Source organism: Chiloscyllium plagiosum, unplaced genomic scaffold (genome assembly GCF_037043375.1).
Source record: "Chiloscyllium plagiosum isolate Xiang-an unplaced genomic scaffold, Cpla_swu_hap1 HiC_scaffold_15, whole genome shotgun sequence".
NCBI classification, from domain to species: domain Eukaryota; kingdom Metazoa; phylum Chordata; class Chondrichthyes; order Orectolobiformes; family Hemiscylliidae; genus Chiloscyllium; species Chiloscyllium plagiosum.
The window spans coordinates 31,024,431-31,042,949 of NW_028270153.1; the positions used below are offsets into that span (position 1 = coordinate 31,024,431).

The 18,519-nt window shown below is 39.1% G+C and overlaps 1 protein-coding gene across 5 annotated transcripts in view; it reads right to left on the reverse strand.

Moving 5' to 3' along the window:
- The window catches only part of ccm2l (CCM2 like scaffold protein), a 118,350-nt gene that overhangs the window by 81,610 nt on the left and 18,221 nt on the right, over positions 1-18,519 (reverse strand). For all 5 annotated transcript variants that reach the window (XR_015759560.1, XR_015759561.1, XM_043710494.2 and 2 more), the window contains 6 exons: positions 17,029-17,112; positions 15,303-15,486; positions 12,495-12,631; positions 12,269-12,404; positions 7,892-7,955; positions 7,628-7,775 (listed from right to left, as the gene is read on the reverse strand). Coding sequence is in view for 3 of the 5 variants with exons in the window: in XM_043710494.2 (XP_043566429.1) it covers positions 7,628-7,775; positions 7,892-7,955; positions 12,269-12,404; positions 12,495-12,631; positions 15,303-15,486; positions 17,029-17,112 (753 nt within the window). In the remaining 2 variants the exon portion in view is untranslated. The remainder of the gene's footprint in view (positions 1-7,627; positions 7,776-7,891; positions 7,956-12,268; positions 12,405-12,494; positions 12,632-15,302; positions 15,487-17,028; positions 17,113-18,519) is intronic.

The following is an 18,519-nucleotide window of genomic DNA, read 5'->3' on the forward strand; positions in this document are numbered from 1 at the left end:
ACATTTGCTGGATGGAATGCAAAACTGTCAAACTTGGAATTTTTAAAATATCATAACATAGCTCATGACTAATTCTCAGAAAGATTGATAAATCCCTCCAGCAATGCTAATCCTCAAATAAATATGTGGCTTTAAAAAAAAAGAAACTCCTCAGTATTTTAAAAATGCATCGCTTAATTTGGACAGTCGACATTTTTTTGTTCTGGTCACATGTCTTGATCAATGAGTGAAAATTATAAACGTGGATAGAAAGATTTAACAGTATTAACCTTCTCAAAGGAGAAAGGAAACACCTAGAGGACAATTGAAAGACATTGGAGGCCTGTTTTACATATATGTATGGGAAAAACTATTAATATTGCCTCCATTGATGAGCTCAAATCAACCATATTGTTGGGTGTGGAGCAATATCTGTGGCTGAACTCAAAACATTTTGTTCAGTGAGTGACTTGCATCTCTGTCTGTGCATTGAGAACAAGGTAAGCTTTTACATTTCTCTTCCTCTGTGCCCAGTAATAATGCCTGTTGATCACCTTCACCCACACCAACCACTGCTGGATTTGCTGGCTTGTGCACACATTATTTATATGAAATTCTCCATCAACGCTGTGACATATAAGCTGTTTTTTTCAATAGATTGTGCTATTGGGGTCAATTTTACTGAGGAAGCAAACTTTCTACTTTCTCATCATGATTATAGGTACTTTTTCCCAGTGCATTTTCAATGTAAACAGAAGACATTTTACCTGGAGCTAATCCATGGTTCACTTGAGTGGAAGATATACAGTTGTCTTGTTCAAGGCCAGCCCTGTGAAATGTTGCTATAATTCTGAAGAGCATTTTATGGTCTCCAGACTGTATTGACATTCTTTTTGGCAGAAAAAAATATTATTTTTATAAACCACTCCATTAGAATGGTTTTGTCAAACTAAACTGACACTGGTATAAATTTACTTCATAGCTTGCTTACAATAAGCAGTACATCAGTTTCAGAAGAGGCCTTTGAGGTTTCAAAAGCTCATCTGTGCAATAAAGTGTCTGTTTAACAAATGGCCTTGCATTTGTACTGCTTTATTTATAGCATAAGAGCAATTGTGGTATATATGTCCCCATTTTACCCTTTAAAAAAATTGGTATGCTTCATACTCTATTACTGCCACAGAATCTTGATACAAGGAAGGACCTTGTTATAGTATTCAATTTATGGCTTTGCGATTTGTATCAAGACAGCAAACTCCAGTAGTGAAAAGAAATTAGAACAAATTTTAGATTTGAAAAGGGGAGATTAAGAGCAAATCCCAATACAGTGTAATGGAGAAGAGTCTGTATAGTAAATCAGAAGTGAGCAACAACTATAAGCTAAGTATTTATTATAATGTTGCTGTAATAAACTTTATTCCCTCCTGAAGTTATTGACTTCTTATTGGTGCACAGTTCCAGAGGCACCAGATGTCTTCCAATACCTCATTCACTGGCCACAATTGAAATGTGGCCCTCGATAATGAAGGCTGCCAAGGTCATTCGGCTGCAAAGTACATCAGAGCCATGAGCAACCCTGTCCTTACCAGATGTCCTTGCTAAGTCACTTGCAATTGCAAACAGGAATGGGAACCCCCTGGTCAGTTTTCCTCTCCCTGACGCAGGTATGCCTGAGTCCCATTTTAAAACCTAATCAATTCATACAGGTGTTTTCTTCCAACTTGAGTAATATTCTAAATCCCATTTGCCTACAGTGTTCCTCTATCCTGTTACCTTCAATCAGCTATCAAAAATATTCTTAATTTTTAACACAATTATAAATACTACTTCTGAAATCCACAGTCTCACTTCCCTCAGTATGACAAGATTTTTCCTATTCTTTGTTTTGAATTTGTTACAGTGTATCTATGTTCTTTTGTAGACTTTGTTTTCCTGACTGCTGCAGGGAAAACTAGTCTTGCAATAGGTGCCTCAAATAAGAATTAGGCCTTTTAGTAAGATTTGTGAAGGATTTGGTGTCTACTTGAGGTGTGTGCACTTTGCCCCAGTGTTTTGCTTTTTACCAACATAGCAGACAACACTTGTTTGGCTTGTAATGAACATATGTTCCTCATACTGGAATTTTAGAAAACTATTTAGTATCTGAAAAATGGTGCTGGATTTCTGAGCCACACACTCAGTGACAGTACACACAATTCAAACAAGAATCATCTTGTAGTGTTGCATTATATATTTGTCACTACAATCAATTTATTTAGTATGTATCTTAATTGATAAAGTTGTCAAAAACAATCTGAGGTGTGTGTTATGTGGAGTAAATGTAATTAAGCTACCGAGTACAAAACAAATTATTGTAAAATTTTTTTAAAGAAATATTCTATCATAGGGTCGACTAAGGAAATAAAAAAGTAAGTTTTTAATTTGTCACTAACAGTAAAACTAACATTGTGAACCACTATTCAGAGAAACCATTTAATTGAGTAAATACAATCAGGCTGCTACCACAAGTTTAATACTCATGCGCATAATGAAGATTCATCATTCAAGTTCCCCTCCAAACCACACACCTTCTTGAATTGGAACAATATCATTGCCCTTCACTATCGATGGCTCAAGATCCTGGAACTGCCTGCTCTTCAGCACTATGTGCACACTTACATCACAGACTGCATTGATTTAAGAAGGTTGCTCATCACCATCTCTCCAAGACAACTGGAGATGGACAATACTTTTTGACCAAGTCAGCAATGCCCATTTCCCTGACTGTTTATACAGATAAGCAGTCTATTCAGCTCCAATATAAGGGGCTAGATAATAGAGTGGATGGGAGAAGCAGAAAAGCATTTCTCCTTTCTACATTTGTAACTCCTTATATTCAGTAAGAAGCATACCTTGAAGTATGTACAAAGTGCTATTTTTTTGTAAAGGGGGATTTGATTTTGAAGAAGAATGCTGTGAGGGCTGAGCATGTTGTCCAGAATGGTGTCTGCTCTCAGGAATTGGACTTAAGTCTGCGAACTGATGCTTTGTGAACAAATTTCCTTCCCGACTGAATTAGCCCACATTATGGCTATGCATCAGTTTTGGGAAGATTCATGTCAAATTTCTGTCTGCAAGCCCTTGTGCCTTTACTCATGTAACTTTCTGCTGTTCATCTCATTAAGTATATATCCGACCTCAATGGCACCAATTTATACAATCTCACACTTAGCACAGGTGAAAGTGCTAGCCTTTACTTGCATTCTGGCTGAGACAGTCATACTTAAACCCCAACTACACACCAGTTCGAATGCTGCAGGCCTCATCACATTGCTGTACATTTGGACAGAATATGGCAAACTCGCACTCTGCTTTGCCAACAGGGGCCTGGAGATCGTGACGAATGGGGTAGCAAAGAGAAGGTTGTACTCTTTTCCCAGAACCACCAGTGGAGACCCCAACACCTGCCAAATTGTTCTGAAGTAGTTCACTCGAGTGACTACACTGTTAGTGGTCTGGAGGAAGGTGCAGCAGTGCCACAAAAATGTCATTGACTTTCTGTGCTCTGCCAGAGTAAGTACCACCATTTTCTCTCTGCTACCTCACATTCCCACTAACTCCACTACTGCATCCACTTCCCACAACATCGTAATATCTTCTTCCAGTGTGGATCTCACCCAGTCCATCTTTCTACTGTAAAGTACTGTTACTAGTTACCTTCCTATCCTCTACACTTCCTCAATTCGGGATAGTGTGCCAGTTTTCATCCACCCACACCAGCTGTGCCAATTATTTTCATCTCACTAAATGAGATATGATAGGTCTGAGATGCTCAAGAGGGATGGTGGGGTGGATGACATTTGTCTCCTCACCCCCTAGGAGGAGAATGCCCTTAAATTATTGAGAGAAGATTGTGACCACTCGTGATGCTGAGACTTCCATGTTCCAGCAGTTGGTAAGATTCATTGTGGTGTGCTATGCTGCTTCCCAATAATCACCAATGTCAAAGTATTCATGTAATGCTGAAGCTTTCCCTCACTGCGCCCCCACCCACCCATCATTCCATCACTCATTCCCTCTTTTGTCTTCTGCAGATACCAACAGCACTCTGCTCCAGTCCGCAAGAGGCCAGCCCCTCCAGTTATCAGCTCCTCTCCTGCTGCTGAGGGAGAGGCCACAGATCTTTCAGAGGAAATACTGGCAAGGCTGCCTCCTGCACCCTCCACCAGCTCAGATATTGACATTTCAGTGGCTAGATTAGAATCAAGACACATTTGGAGACCAAGTCCAGGTTAGCTCCAGGTAAAGAGGATTCCATGCTGTCCGCTATGAGTAACTTTGTGCAAATGTATTAGCAGATGCAGGAACAGCAAGCATTGGTTAGAGACTATTGACAAAAACTCTCAGACTCAGACCTTGCAAACTGATTAGTTTATTACACGATATATCAGGGGGAATTCACCATCCTAACTGTGGCTCGCTGTTATTCCAAAGTACATCAGGATACTACAGGATTATATAGAGAAAACAGCTCGGAGCTGACCGTTAATTACACAGTTTGGCATGCTTGCAAGTTGGTACTAAATTAGAGGTTAGTCATTAAGTTCAAAACTAAAGCACTGTTATGCATTCCACAAATGGACAGATTAAGTGGTATCACCACCTGCTCTAGTTACATAGATTGCTAATACTAAGCAGAGATATCCCTAATTGGCTGAATGACCGTGAAGAGGCAATAACTAGAAAAGGAAGGGGGACTAATTGGAAAGTCTATGTCAGCTTGACTGGTTCTACAGCAAAGGGAGGAGATACTATCTTGAGAAGGAAGATAAGGACAACCTTTCACATTGCCTCAAATAAGGAACGCATAGCCAGCAAAGTTCTGGCTGGGGACACAAAATGGAACTCTCAGCTGAATTAGGAAGATGGCTTCCAGGCAAATAATGTTAACTTTTCCCCAACAGAGACAGTTGAAAAATTGGATAGAAGATTGAAGTCCACCAGGGCTCCCTTTACCAGGTTGGTTCTGGCAATGCATTTACTGGCTGTCTCCATGGCCAGATTGGTCATTGTGATGGAAAGCCAATAGGACACACAGTGGCTGCCAGAGATGTAAACAGACTAGTACTCCATTACATTAATCATTGGTGCTCAATATCAACAATGAGGTGACAGCAGGGATAAGGGACCTTAACCTCACGCCAGTTCCACTTCCTTTCAGTGAGTTAAGGTGGTGCAATCAGTTACCCATTCAGAGGAGGAACCATGTGCAGACCCCCCAAATGACTCCTGTCAGGATGCTGCAATGGAACCTGACCCCTTCCCCTCCACCCTACCTATGACCTTATAACCCTATGGACTTCAAGCTAGGGAGGTTGAGTCTGCATCTGGACAGCACACTCTTAGTATGTTTAGCCCCTCTATCCACAAACACGCCCAGGCCTGCCCATCCAAGCTGTTACATATGTAGTGGGGTGCGTGCTGCCTCTTTAAGAGAATGCATCAGGTGACCTGGAGGCAGAAACTAAGAGGACAGTCTAAAAACCATGGAGATGAGAGACATACAGTAAAATATTCCCTGCTCAAGTTTACTCTCCCTCTGCCTTGTGTTCTCTTTATGATTCTAGTGAAATACAAATACGCAAGCTGTGCTATAGGACAGATTCCCTCCTCCCCAGTAGGGACTCTGGGACTGCACTTACATGTAGTGAGAGGGCAAGGAAAAAGTAATCTTTCTGGAGGCACATAGGTGGCATGGGTAATACTTCATTGTACATAAAATATGACATTTTGTCAATAAATTGTATTTTAATCATCACCTGTATGATTGACTGTCATTTTACTTGTAGCTACAGGAGTGAAAGCACAGAAGGTCCCCTTCCTTAGTGCCATATGACATTACAACCTTGTGCTATTCTTTTTCTAACTCCCAACTTGACATATCATGTTGCTATTGTTGCATAGGTCATCATGTATTGTGAAGCTTTCAGACAGTTATTAATGTTAACCTTCATTAAACAATGGAAAAAGTGAAGGACAGCATTGCAATATAACAGGTGAATGGGCACCAAAGCGCTGTGTGAAATGCATGATGATGTAGTGAAGGGAGTGTTTTGCTGATGCCAACTTCCATGGATGGTGGGTGCAGGCTATTGCTGTGCATGGAGTGTGTCCTGAGATGTTTGGAATCACTGGCACCTTGGAGGCCTGAAGAAGATGCAACGAGTTATCGTTTTGACTTCAAGTTGCAAATTGGCACCATTTATTTTCTCATGGTACCTGGGAGAAGAGCAACCTGCATGTAACAGGTGAAACAGATAATAATGAGATGCTAATATTTGCAAATATGCCCTTGCTCACTGACAAGATTCCTATTTGGCTGTCGAATCCTTAAGGGAAGCATTGAACTTTTCTGTCCTAACACAGATAATCTCAATTCCCCAATCTCACTGTATTCTTCAAACTTTCTTGCCAATGCCCTTGTCATTTAGATGTTGGGAAAATTTCACTCATGGACTTGCTGGAGTGTGTGACAGAATAGTTTGAAGTAGTTTTATGTCTACATGGTGAATTTCAATCTCAGTGTCCCATTTGGAAAACTCGAAATGTTGTTTCTAAACATGGAAGAAAATGAAATCTCCTTATTGTTCTAGTTGCTGGTTATAAGAGTAACCATTCACTGAGCTCTGCCAGATGTTTAGATAGTAGGCATGTTGTTTAAAGAGAAATCAACAATTGTAGTTGTCTGGAAGGGGTAATCAATTTCTAGGTTCCATGGATAAGCATGTCATGAGGTGTAACTCTGAGTATTAATACCAGGAGGATCCTACATGAATGAATGATCTTTGCTCAGTTGAACAACCTTGATGGCAGTGGTGATGCAGATCAATTTTTGGCCTCAGGACTGGTAAGGATAATACAGCCAAGATTCCTGATCATGCTTACAATTCAACATTTCGTTTCAATACTGTGTGGGCGTAGAAACTTTGGATTGAAACAGAGTTAGATTCAACTGTGATGACACCTGCTGCTGAATAAGCCTGCCAATAAGTCTGAATTAGCCAAAGAAGGGTTTGAAGACTGACATCTTAAGGATTATTGCCTCCAGGGATCTATTTCAAAGAGGGGCGAGGACACTGTAATTAACCAATTCAAAAACTTTGCTTTGGAAGTGACAGTTACATATTTAAGTAATCTCTATGACAATGGTACAATAAATAAATCAATTAGAATAAGGTGAGAATGAAAGGGGGAAACATTTTCACACTTCAGACTGTGTAATTGTGGGTGGCACGGTGGCACAGTGGTTAGCACTGCTGCCTCGCAGCGCCAGAGACCCGGGTTCAATTCCCGCCTCAGGCGATTGACTGTGTGGAGTTTGCACGTTCTCCCCGTGTCTGCGTGGGTTTCCTCCGGGTGCTCCGGTTTCCTCCCACAGTCCAAAGATGTGCAGGGTCAGGTGAATTGGCCATACTAAATTGCCCGTAGTGTTAGGTAAGGGGTAAATGTAGGGGTATGGGTGGGTTTCGCTTCGGCGGGTCGGTGTGGACTTGTTGGGCCGAAGGGCCTGTTTCCACACTGTAAAGTAATCTAATCTAATTGGATACTGTCATTTTAGATGAATAAAGATTGCAATGTCTCACTTATGATGCACAAAATATTTACTTACAGTTGTCATATAATCCTGTAGCAGATCAGCTCCAGTGCTACTCTGGTCACTCTCACTGCCAGCTGTGCCTTGGCTGAATTGTGATTCTCTGAATGAAGGGGAAGAACTACCATTGCAGTAAGGTTCGTATATGTCCTGTGACCCATCACTGTGCTCAGGAAAAGAAAAAGGTGAAACTAGAAGAACATAGTTTAGAATAGAAACATTCTGTGCCTATTATTCAAGTGTTGTTCAAAACACACTTCCAGAATGAGGAATACTTACAAGGAGCTGCAGCAGCTAAAATCTGCTTCATAGCCGTACGTCTGAGCGGTTTGATTACTGTCACCTGAAGAATCAGTGAAAAGGGGACTGTTAGCAAAATATTTAGAGTTACAGTGCTTCACATTGTAAGGAAAATTAGTTTCAAGTTATTAGTGAACTTTGTGAGCAGTCAAATATTTATTTCTAATATTGACACTTAAAACAAAATAATTTTTTGCTGCATGATTTTTAAATTTTGACTTTTTCTATACCATAGTTTCCCCCTTTAATAAGAAAGAAAAAACACAGTTGAGTATTTTTCTTTGGCTTTTTAGTCTTATCCCTTAGCCTGTTTATAATCATTTGCTTCTTACCTGGCATGAATCACATAGTTATGTAGAAGAGACAATTTACTGGTTTCTGTAGTTTCCTAAGGCTTTGCACAGCAATACATCTCCAACAAAGGAACAGCCAATGTGAAAGGAACATCAATAATGCTCTGCAAGAAGCAGGTCATCCATTATGAAACTAAGCAAACCTGCCCTGCAGCCCAGATACAGAATTGACAAATCACAAACACAGCAACCATGGATTCAGTAACCCATGTCCCAAACTATGACTTTTATACAGGCATCTCTACTTCATCCCTCTGCCTAGTCCAACTAACAATGTTAAGACTATTTTTCTTTATCCCACTATTTTAGAGTTACTTAAATAATAAAACTCCTGTATCTTTACTTGTCAATCACAGTAAAATGTTAGATTAAAGTCACAGTGCGATTTCACCATCAAAACACTTTAGGAATGTGTACTTGTACTTCTCAGTATAATCTGCTGATACTTCCCCAACAACTTCCATAAAACATGTATTCACAAAGATTTGCAACATATTATTTAATACCTCCAGAAGTTGAGTATGCTAAATCTGGAGCCAATAGTAGAAACTAACCTAAAGATAACATCACAATTATTTTCAGTTTATAATTTAATGTTTGTGCAACTTATAGATGTATGTCTATCAAAAATCATGCCAGGAGCCTAAATGCCCTTTCACATGCATGCTGTAATCAGAAACAATAGATAGTGATGATAACACTGCAGTTTTCCTTCAATCATATGTCTGACCAGGAATCTTTTCCATTCTTACTGCCTGCCATTGGCATGCGTTGGAAATATTTGTAGATTGATACACAATTTGTTCAGCCATGATACAAGCATGCTTTCCTTATTCATCAAATCCTGTGGTGAGAATGAAATCCTCTGATTCAGAGACAGGAAAGCTAATCATTACACCATATTATCTTCTATAACTCATTGATAGTCATTTCAATAATAAATTTCAATGACATGTGCAACATTTCATACTTTGGTGTTGCTAGTGGACCAACATAATAAAGGTTTATATTGCTACGGCGTTAATCAGAGAGTGACCACATAACTCAGAGCTGTATATATATATATATATATATATTCCTGATGAAGTGCTTTTGCCCGAAACGTCGATTTTGCTGCTCGTCGGATGCTGCCCGAATTGCTGTGCTCTTCCAGCACCACTGATCCAGAATCTGGTTTCCAGCATCTGCAGTCATTGTTTTTACCACATATATATGGTAGTCTAATTCTTTCCTATGAAATGAGTAATAACCTGCCAACCAAGTATACCCTTATCATTCAGACAGGAAGCATTAATTTTCAAGTTTTGAGAAGATTTGTAGCTCAGGTTGAGGTTCTGGATGTAGGTTTGCTCACTGAGCTGGAAGGTTCATTTTCAGACGTTTCGTACCATACTAGGTAACATCTTCAGTGAGTCTCCGGATGAAGCACTGCTGACGTTTCCTGCTTTTTATTTATATGTTTGGGTTTCTTGGGTCGATGAAGCCATTCCTTGTGGTGACGTCAATTCCTGTTCTTTTTCTCAGGGCATGGTAAATGTGGTCCAAGTCAATCTCCTACATCAAAGACATCTCGGAAATGACTGCCAGACTACTCAGACCCCTTGGCATCATGGTAGCCCACAAACCCATCAACACACTAAAACAGCAGCTAATGAACTTGAAAGACGCTATACAGACAACTAGCAAACCTAATATCATTTACAAAATACCGTGCAAGAACTGTAACAAACATTACATTAGACAAACAAGCAAAAAACTAGCCACCAGGCTACATGAACATCAACTAGCCATAAAATGACATGACTCACTCTCGCTAGTATCCTTACATACATATAAGGGACACCACTTCGACTGGGACAGCACATCCATCCTAGGACAAGTCAAACAGAGACACACATGAGGATTCCGAGAAGCATGATATTGCAACTGGAACTCTATCAACAAACACATTGACTTGAACCCCATTTACCACCCCCTGAGAAAAAGAGCAGGAAATGAAATCACCATGGAAAATGACATCACCACAGGAAATCAAAGCACCCACCCAAGGAAACCCAAACATGTAAATAGAAAGCCGGAAACATCAGCAGTGCTTCGTCCGGAGGCTCATTGAAAATGTTACTGAGTATGGTGACGAAACATCTGAAAATGAACCTTCTAGCTCAGCAAGCAAACCTACATCTAGATCAATTTTCAAATTTAAATACTTGCATCACAGTTTTTTTCAAAAAGAGAATTAACTCACTTGTAATGCAATGAAACTAGTTTGGGATCAATTCAGTTTCTTCTATGGGAGTGTACAATTATATTCTAGGCAACTTTACAATGGTAGTTAGCGTGTTTTGGGGAAGGGATCCCAGAGGATTTACCTTTCACACTCTCTAACTAAGGCAGACCTAAAATCATCAATGCAGTCATGTTATAGTGTTTTTGTACTATTCTAGTAATGTGATAATGACCATATAATCTGTTTTTGTAATGTTAACTGAGAGATAAATCCTTTGCTGTTCTTCAAAATATGCATTTCCAAACACGCAAAATAGAGAGATATTAAACAGTTTCATGGGTCTCAAAGGTGTCATATAAAGCAGTTAGTATCTCAAAGAGTAAACTGACATTATGAAATAGGCTGTGTCTGGATATAAAGAACTGTGTAGGGCTCTTGTGGTGCAGCAGTAATGTCCCTACCTCTGGGCCAAGTGTTACCTGCTCCAAAGATGTATAACAACATCTCTGAACAGGATGAATAAAAACATATCTACAAAGAACTATTCCTAGGAGGAGTTAACCAGTTCTTTGTTTGCTACCAAAGTTGTGAGAATGTTGCAGTAGTAGTAACAAGAACTCTTAGGTTTAGTCTGATGTCTCCCAAAAGACCATCATGCAGCTTAGATGCTACATTACTAACTATTAAGAAATATGTAAACAAGACTCAAATAAAAGCAAAGTGCTGCAGAAGCTGGAAATCTGAAATAAATACAGAAAATGCTGGGGAAATTCAGCATCTGTGGAGAGAGCAACAGAGTTAACATTTCAAGTTTAATATCTGTTCTTAAAAACTCCCCTTGGACTAATACCAGCAGGAAGGATCGATGGCAATGAAACTAGCCAAAGCTTCTCAGCCCCTGATTATAGCAGTTTATCAAAAACTTATTTTTATCTGGTGCCTCACAACAAATGATTTAAAAGAAAGAAAGCAAGGTCTTTAATGGGGGTAAAAATGTGCAACTTCAAATGAAAAGATAATCAGGCAAGATGAAGGACATACTGCCAATTCGCGAGAGTTTGCTATTGCACAAGATCTATCTTATGTCTAAATGATGTCTTTACGGATCTCAGGATATCGCAAAGTACTTTATAAACAACTAAGTGCTTTTAAAGCAAAGTGCAATTCATGTTTGATTGCCCCGCCCATTTTTTCAACATGGATACTGTTCAAATAATACAAAAACCAGATTTTCTTTTACACAAATACCCTCATTACATTTATTAGAGTTCAGATCAGGGGCCTCAGGTTAGTTTGGGCATTAGTAAGGGTCAAAGTTAGGTTAAGAGTTAAGGTTAGGTTGGTGTGTACTCTGATTCTCTGTGTTTCCAAATCATGAATACTAGAATTACCAGACATGAGCTGTTGGCACTGTCGCAAACTATTGTTGCTACCCTGACTGTTTCTTGTGTCCTTGTGTATGTGTATGTCTGTGTGTGTGCATAGAATTGGAAAGGAGCTGATCTATGCTATGCAGCTGTATAAGTCATAGCTCAGGATTGTTCAGGTAGACTGTTCTTGTTTAAAACAATAGTTTGAAGAATTTAGAAGTGAAAAATTATTTTAGGTACATGTACATCTATGCAAACGTTACATAAATTGTCATTTTCTTCTGTACTTGGTGGCAATATTGCTGATGTTACGATTGTTCCTCGATGCTGCTGTCAACAACACTGAATAAACACATTTGATATGAGCAATTGATAATAATATGCCTGCTTTCGATTTGAAACATACTTCTTTCCATTAACCAACGTCTGTCTGGTGTGGAAGTATAATGGAGTCCTGCTCGATCCACACAGTCTATTGTCTGATCTCCATAAATGATACGAAACACCTGACAGATGAGAGCACAATATTCTTCAGCTGAATCCTAGTTCAAAAACAAATGAGATTATTAATCTTCTCATGTTAAAAATGGCTGTCAAAACTTTTCATTGTTCGGACAATAAAAACAGCTCACTCTGCTGTCCACTGCAAGTATCACCAGGTTGCAGTGTGTTTCCGAATTGGGCACAGCTTCCTGGGGATCAGGCAAACTTCCTGTTGTTTGTCTACGTTCCAAACTGCCACCCGCAGCTACAGCAGCCACTCCAAGACCTAATATGAGATAAATAGTTCTAATATTTGTTTAAGCTGATACAAATAATGGACATTCATACAATATTAATCAAGCTTAAGTTAACGGGTGATCACAATAGAGAATCTGGTGAATGATATGAAGAGCAGTAAAAGCAATTTTTTATCTGTAGTATTCATTGGATAAGACAAAAGCATTAATACGTGTATGTACTGTACAGTGCCACATCAAGGAAATAAAATAGCATCATCGCTATTGGAGGAAAATACAATTAATTTATTAATGTCATCTTAACTTTGGCATCTGTTATGTCCATGCAACATCCTGCAGTCTGTATTTGTTTCCTATCTTACACCTACAGTGAATGGTTAAAGCCAGTTTTAGCGAGTTTATTTCGCTCTGACATCAAGCATCATGGTGCAGACTGAAAACATGATCAGATGATGAGATTTGAATTGGAAACATAATGCAGTGTGTGATTTGAACTGAAATGGTTTGAATTGTATTAAATGTCATGTTACATGCAAAGCAGTATGCTTCATACACAACGTTTATTGAATTACACTCTGAATAAAACACATAAATTAAATGCAGACATAGGTTAATTGTCTGGACCATATTGATTACTAGCATATTTACATTTACACAACACAATTTGATTTTAAGGAAATATATTGGATATACTGAATTGGATGTTTGAATCATGACTTTACAGTTAAGTGGTTATTTAAACATGTTTTATCCAAAGAGCACATTTTTAAAGCAACACAAATTTTGAATATTTTGGTGCTGTAAACGTTCAACAGATACAACTAATTTAGAAAGGTAATAACTTTCAAAGTGAAGGAAGAATGAAACACTGTTCATTCAATGATCCATGCACAGTTGGATTTATATTACCAGGCATGAAATCTCCAGCATTCTCAGTACTTTGTTTTTGCTTTGGAGGATACATTCTATTCCAACATTGTGTCAGCCGCAATTTCAGAACAGAATATGGGAGCATTGATTTTTCTGGAGTCATGGAGGTGGCATGTTTTATCTAAAATTATGCCAGATGTCCTAATCCTGAAGTCCTGCCCCTATTTCCAATATTTCACTCAGGGAATGGGGCAGGACAGGAAAGAAATCCGAACCTGACTGAATTCAAACTGACATCATTTTCGGAGGAGGTCCTTGTTGCACAGAGTGTGACTTACAGCATTACTTAGAGCAAAGGCTGTAAAATTAGAGGATGGTCAATAAAAGGCATTTCCCAATTGGCATCTTAACGCACTCTGAATGGTATTGCAAATTAATGGAAAATAATGGTCAATTTTGTACTGTGGAATTGTCAAATTTAATTTCATATGTTCAAAAATGTAAGAGTCTTTACTCCCATGAATCTCACTTCCTACAGACCTCTGTCTAACCCAGTACACAACCCAGTGTTTGAGAGGAAATAGTGTTTTGGACATTGCATTGTCATTCACTTGCAAAAAATGCTTTTTTCTGATATTCAGAATTATGAAATTTTATTAAGACAGAGGGTGGTGGTGGAGGGTTGTTTTTCAGACTGGAGGCCTGTGACCAGTGGAGTGCCACAAGGATCGGTGCTGGGTCCACTACTTTTTGTTATTTACATAAATAATTTGGATGTGAGCATAAGAGGTACAGTTAGTAAGTTTGCACATGACACCAAAATTGGAGGTTTAGTGGACAGCGAAGAGGGTTACCTCAGATTACAACAGGATCTGGATCAGATGGGCCAATGGGCTGAGAAGTGGCAGGTGGAGTTTAATTCAGATAAATGCGAGGTGCTGTATTTTGGGAAAGCAAATCTTAGCAGGACTTATACACTTAATGGTAAGGTCCTAGAGAGTGTTGCTGAACAAAGAGACTTTGGAGTGCAGGTTCATAACTCCTTGAAAGTGGAGTCACAGTTCGATAGGATAGTGAAGAAGGTGTTAGGTATGCTTTCCTTTATTGGTCAGAGTATTGAGTACAGGAGTTGGGAGGTCATGTTGCGGCTGTACAGGACATTGGTTAGGCCACTGTTGGAATATTGCGTTCAATTCTGGTCTCTTTCCTATCGGAAGGATGTTGTGAAACTTGAAAGGGTTCAGAAAAGATTTACAAGGATGTTGCCAGGGTTGGAGGATTTGAGCCAGAGGGAGAGGCTTAACAGGCTGGGACTGTTTTCCCTGGAGCGTCGGAGGCTGATGGGTGACCTTATAGAGGTTTACAAAACTATGAGGGGCTTGGATAGGATAAATAGACAAGGTCTTTTCCCTGGGGTCAGGGAGTCCAGAACTAGAGGGCATAGGTTTAGGGTGAGAGGGGAAAGATATAAAAGAGACCTAAGGGGAAACTTTCTCACACAGAGGGTTGTACATGTATGGAATGAGCTGCCAGAGGAAGTGGTGGAGGCTGGTACAATTGCAAAATTTAAGAGGCATTTGGATGGGTATATGAATAGGAAGGGTTTGGAGGGATATGGGCTGGGTGCTGGCAGGTGGGACTAGATTAGGTCGGCATGTACGGGTTGGAGCGAAGAGTCTTTTTCCATGCTGTACATCTCTATGACTCTATACTTCAGACATAAATGACAATATCTTACAGGGCTACTTCTGAACTAGTATTGTGCGCAACGCTGATCACTGGAAATCTGTTGATAACTTGCCCTGAATGTTTTGAAGTAAATTAATATACCTGTCTTCAGAATGAGTAGATGTATAGCATCATCCCTGACATAGGATACAGCAGCAATCTCATGGGTTGGAATTCTCAGGATCAACTCTTCATTGTCCCTCCAGGTCAAGAGGAGGCAGCGTGCAGACAAACTCAGAATGGTATCCTGCTCTGCGGTTGTTTGCAAAGGCAGTTGTTTCTGTTGCTGTCAAAGGTAGGATTCTGTATATTTCAATTATTCTTAATTAATTACTTCCTTTTTAAAAAAAAACTGTTATTTCATGTGACATCAGTTTAACAACTAAACTCCTTGAATTTATAAAAAGACCAAGTTATCTTAATCGAATGGCTTTCATGTGGGGGATAAAAATAATTTCTATAAATTACAATATTAGCATTCTGAAATATTAACCGAGTTTTGAACTGGTGAAGAAAACCATTTTACTTTGGTAGATAATTCATAAAAAGGTCAAAGACCTGGAAGGAACTCTTTATTTCAAAGCAAAATTTATACAAAAAATTGCTTTATATGAATAATTCTGAGTACATAGTTCTTTCAAAACCTAACGATTCAACCATGAACTGGAAAAATCTAACTTTCCTTATGTGGGAATATCACAAAGAAGCAACGTGACCCTATAAATTTTTCATTAAGCTTTGATTTAAAATTTAATTCATGTTAAAATATAAAAGGGAATACATAATAATGTGCTGATTTGAAATTCTTTAGCATTTTACTTGCCAAGCTTTAGGTCCTGAGCAGCAATGATTTGAGCACCTAATGTAGGCTAATACCTCACTGAGAGAATACTTCTTTGGCTGAAGCCACGAGCAGAATATAACAACTGCTCTGTAGCAGTATCTGGGAGGTGAGGCCATAGAAATAGAAGGGAAGCCAGGAGATAGATTTCCTGTCACTTCCTATCTCATCGAGATTAAGTCAAGGTCCAGGAAAGGTAAGGTGGGCCTTTTTACCCAGTGGTAACTTGAGACCCCTAAGTGACTGATTGATGGCCACGTACGTGGCCCATAGCTCTCTGCTGGTATTCAGCAGGGAGGGGCAGTATTCCACATGAGGAAACCATGTGGAACCCTACTGGTTTAGGACTCTGGAACCCTTTATCACACACAGAGTTTCCTCTGTCAGCAGTTGCCTCTCCCTGATGAAAGAGAGCCTTCCCCTCCACAATGACCTTTCATCCCAGCTTGCTGAAACCTGTCTGAGTGGCCGAAGTAAGTAACTTATCTACACTCACAGGATGCCTCCCTGTTGCTGTTCTCGAGCATGTTAAAGTACTAACAGTGACTGTCTTAAATTGTGGCCGACTGGGATTAAAGAGCCTGTGATTGGCTGGCATCTCTCAGAAGTAGGAACTTTACCTTAAAAATCAAAGAAACTCCAGGGCAGGCAAACTAACTGATTAAACTTTAAATCTCATTGGGATTTCTGAAAATGGCCATGTATGATTGCCCCCAGTAGATTGGACCATCGCAATAGTCTTCGATTCAGCCCCATGTCTACTGGAGAAGATGTAAAAATAAGATTCTATCTGCTTTCTCAGGTGAACTTAACAACTCCACGAAGACGACATTGGGGACCTCCGAGCATGCGAGACAACATTCATTCCTCAACCTACATGATGAGAACAGATTGTCCAACCTGCGAAACAGAATTGATTGTGAAATATTGTTATTTTTCAGCTGTTTTATGAGCTGTTCACATTATTGTCTATTATTTGTCTCTTACCCTTGCTGTATCCAAAAGCTGTAGCAGTTCAGCTCTGCTAGCTGGATTTAAAGAACATGAAACCCATGTCAAGTGACCTAAAAACTGAAGAAAGGAATAGCAACTTAAAGAAGGAAGCTGGTGCATTTGATTGTATAAAATTACTGGATTCTAACTAGTTTTTCAAGATGTCGGTAGTCGAAGAGAACTGGCTGACACAATATTTGACCATGTCTCTTTTACTTTTGCAACTTCAAATCTAGATTAGTTTAATGGGATTAACTCAATCTCTGCCTGCTGTAGATTTTCTTAAGAGTCCTAAATGGAATTACATAGCTCAGAGTCAAACCAATTTACTCCTTAGCAATTGAAAGGTAAGAAAACAAAACAATCCATTATTTATACAATGTTAGTTCATTCAAAGGTGACAATGAGGGCTGTTGGTGTGTGGATTGTAACAGTTTTACAAGACCTTATGAAATTATCAAGATTGCTCTCGGTAGTAATCATTAACATTTAAGGGTTTAGAAGGCTATGTAATATTATTCAGGAGATTCTAATGAAATAATAAATTTTAGTTTAATCAAACGTATGGAAGGGAATCCATGAATGTACTTGAAAAGGAGAATAATATGGGTGAGTTTTATATGGAGAAAGTGAGGACTGCAGATGCTGGAGATCAGAGTTTAAAAATGTGTTGCTGGAAAAGCGCAGCAGGTTAGGCAGCATCAAAGGAACAGGAGAATCGACATTTCGGGCATAAGCCCTTCTTCAGGAATCATTTATATGAGTTTATATGGCACAAGTTTAGAGAAGTCACTAAACATTGATGTGAAAGTTGAATTGTAAACTAGCTTCTGGGCTTAAAATGATTCTTTTTGTGTGTCAAATTGGGTCTTGGTTGTAGATTCAGGCTATAATTACATTGTAACTGCAACACTGGTGCAAAGCCAGATTGTTCCATTCAACAAATGGCATGGGAATGAGCCAAAGGACACATGCAGATTACAACTGGAGTTATTCTTTATGTGATTTTAAACTAGTCAAGAGAAAATCCACAATATTTCATACATTTCTAACCTATCATGCCTCCCACTGACTCATACTCCTTCCTTCACCCTTTGGTTTAAACTTAGCTATGCGTAATTATTTTGCGATTTTACCCATATCTTTAGTCAATTCTCTGCTGAAATTTCCTCTCTTGTTCTCTTGAGCTTCAAATGTGCTGCTGTATATGTTTACTTTCCCTACATTGTGCACTAACCTGTTCTTTTTCAAGAACTCTAAACTGGAACTCTCTTAGTTTTATCATGGCCTTGGTATGCAACTTTGGTGTCTTAATAACAATCAAACATCAAGATTCCAATATACTATTAGCAAAGATGATGCTTTACAATCATTGGAATGCTCCAAGATGTAGTGTACAATTATATAATTCATGTATGAATCTATTATTTATCACTGTTATCAAATTTGGTTGTTATGTGATGTTGTTTGATGTGATCTCTCCCT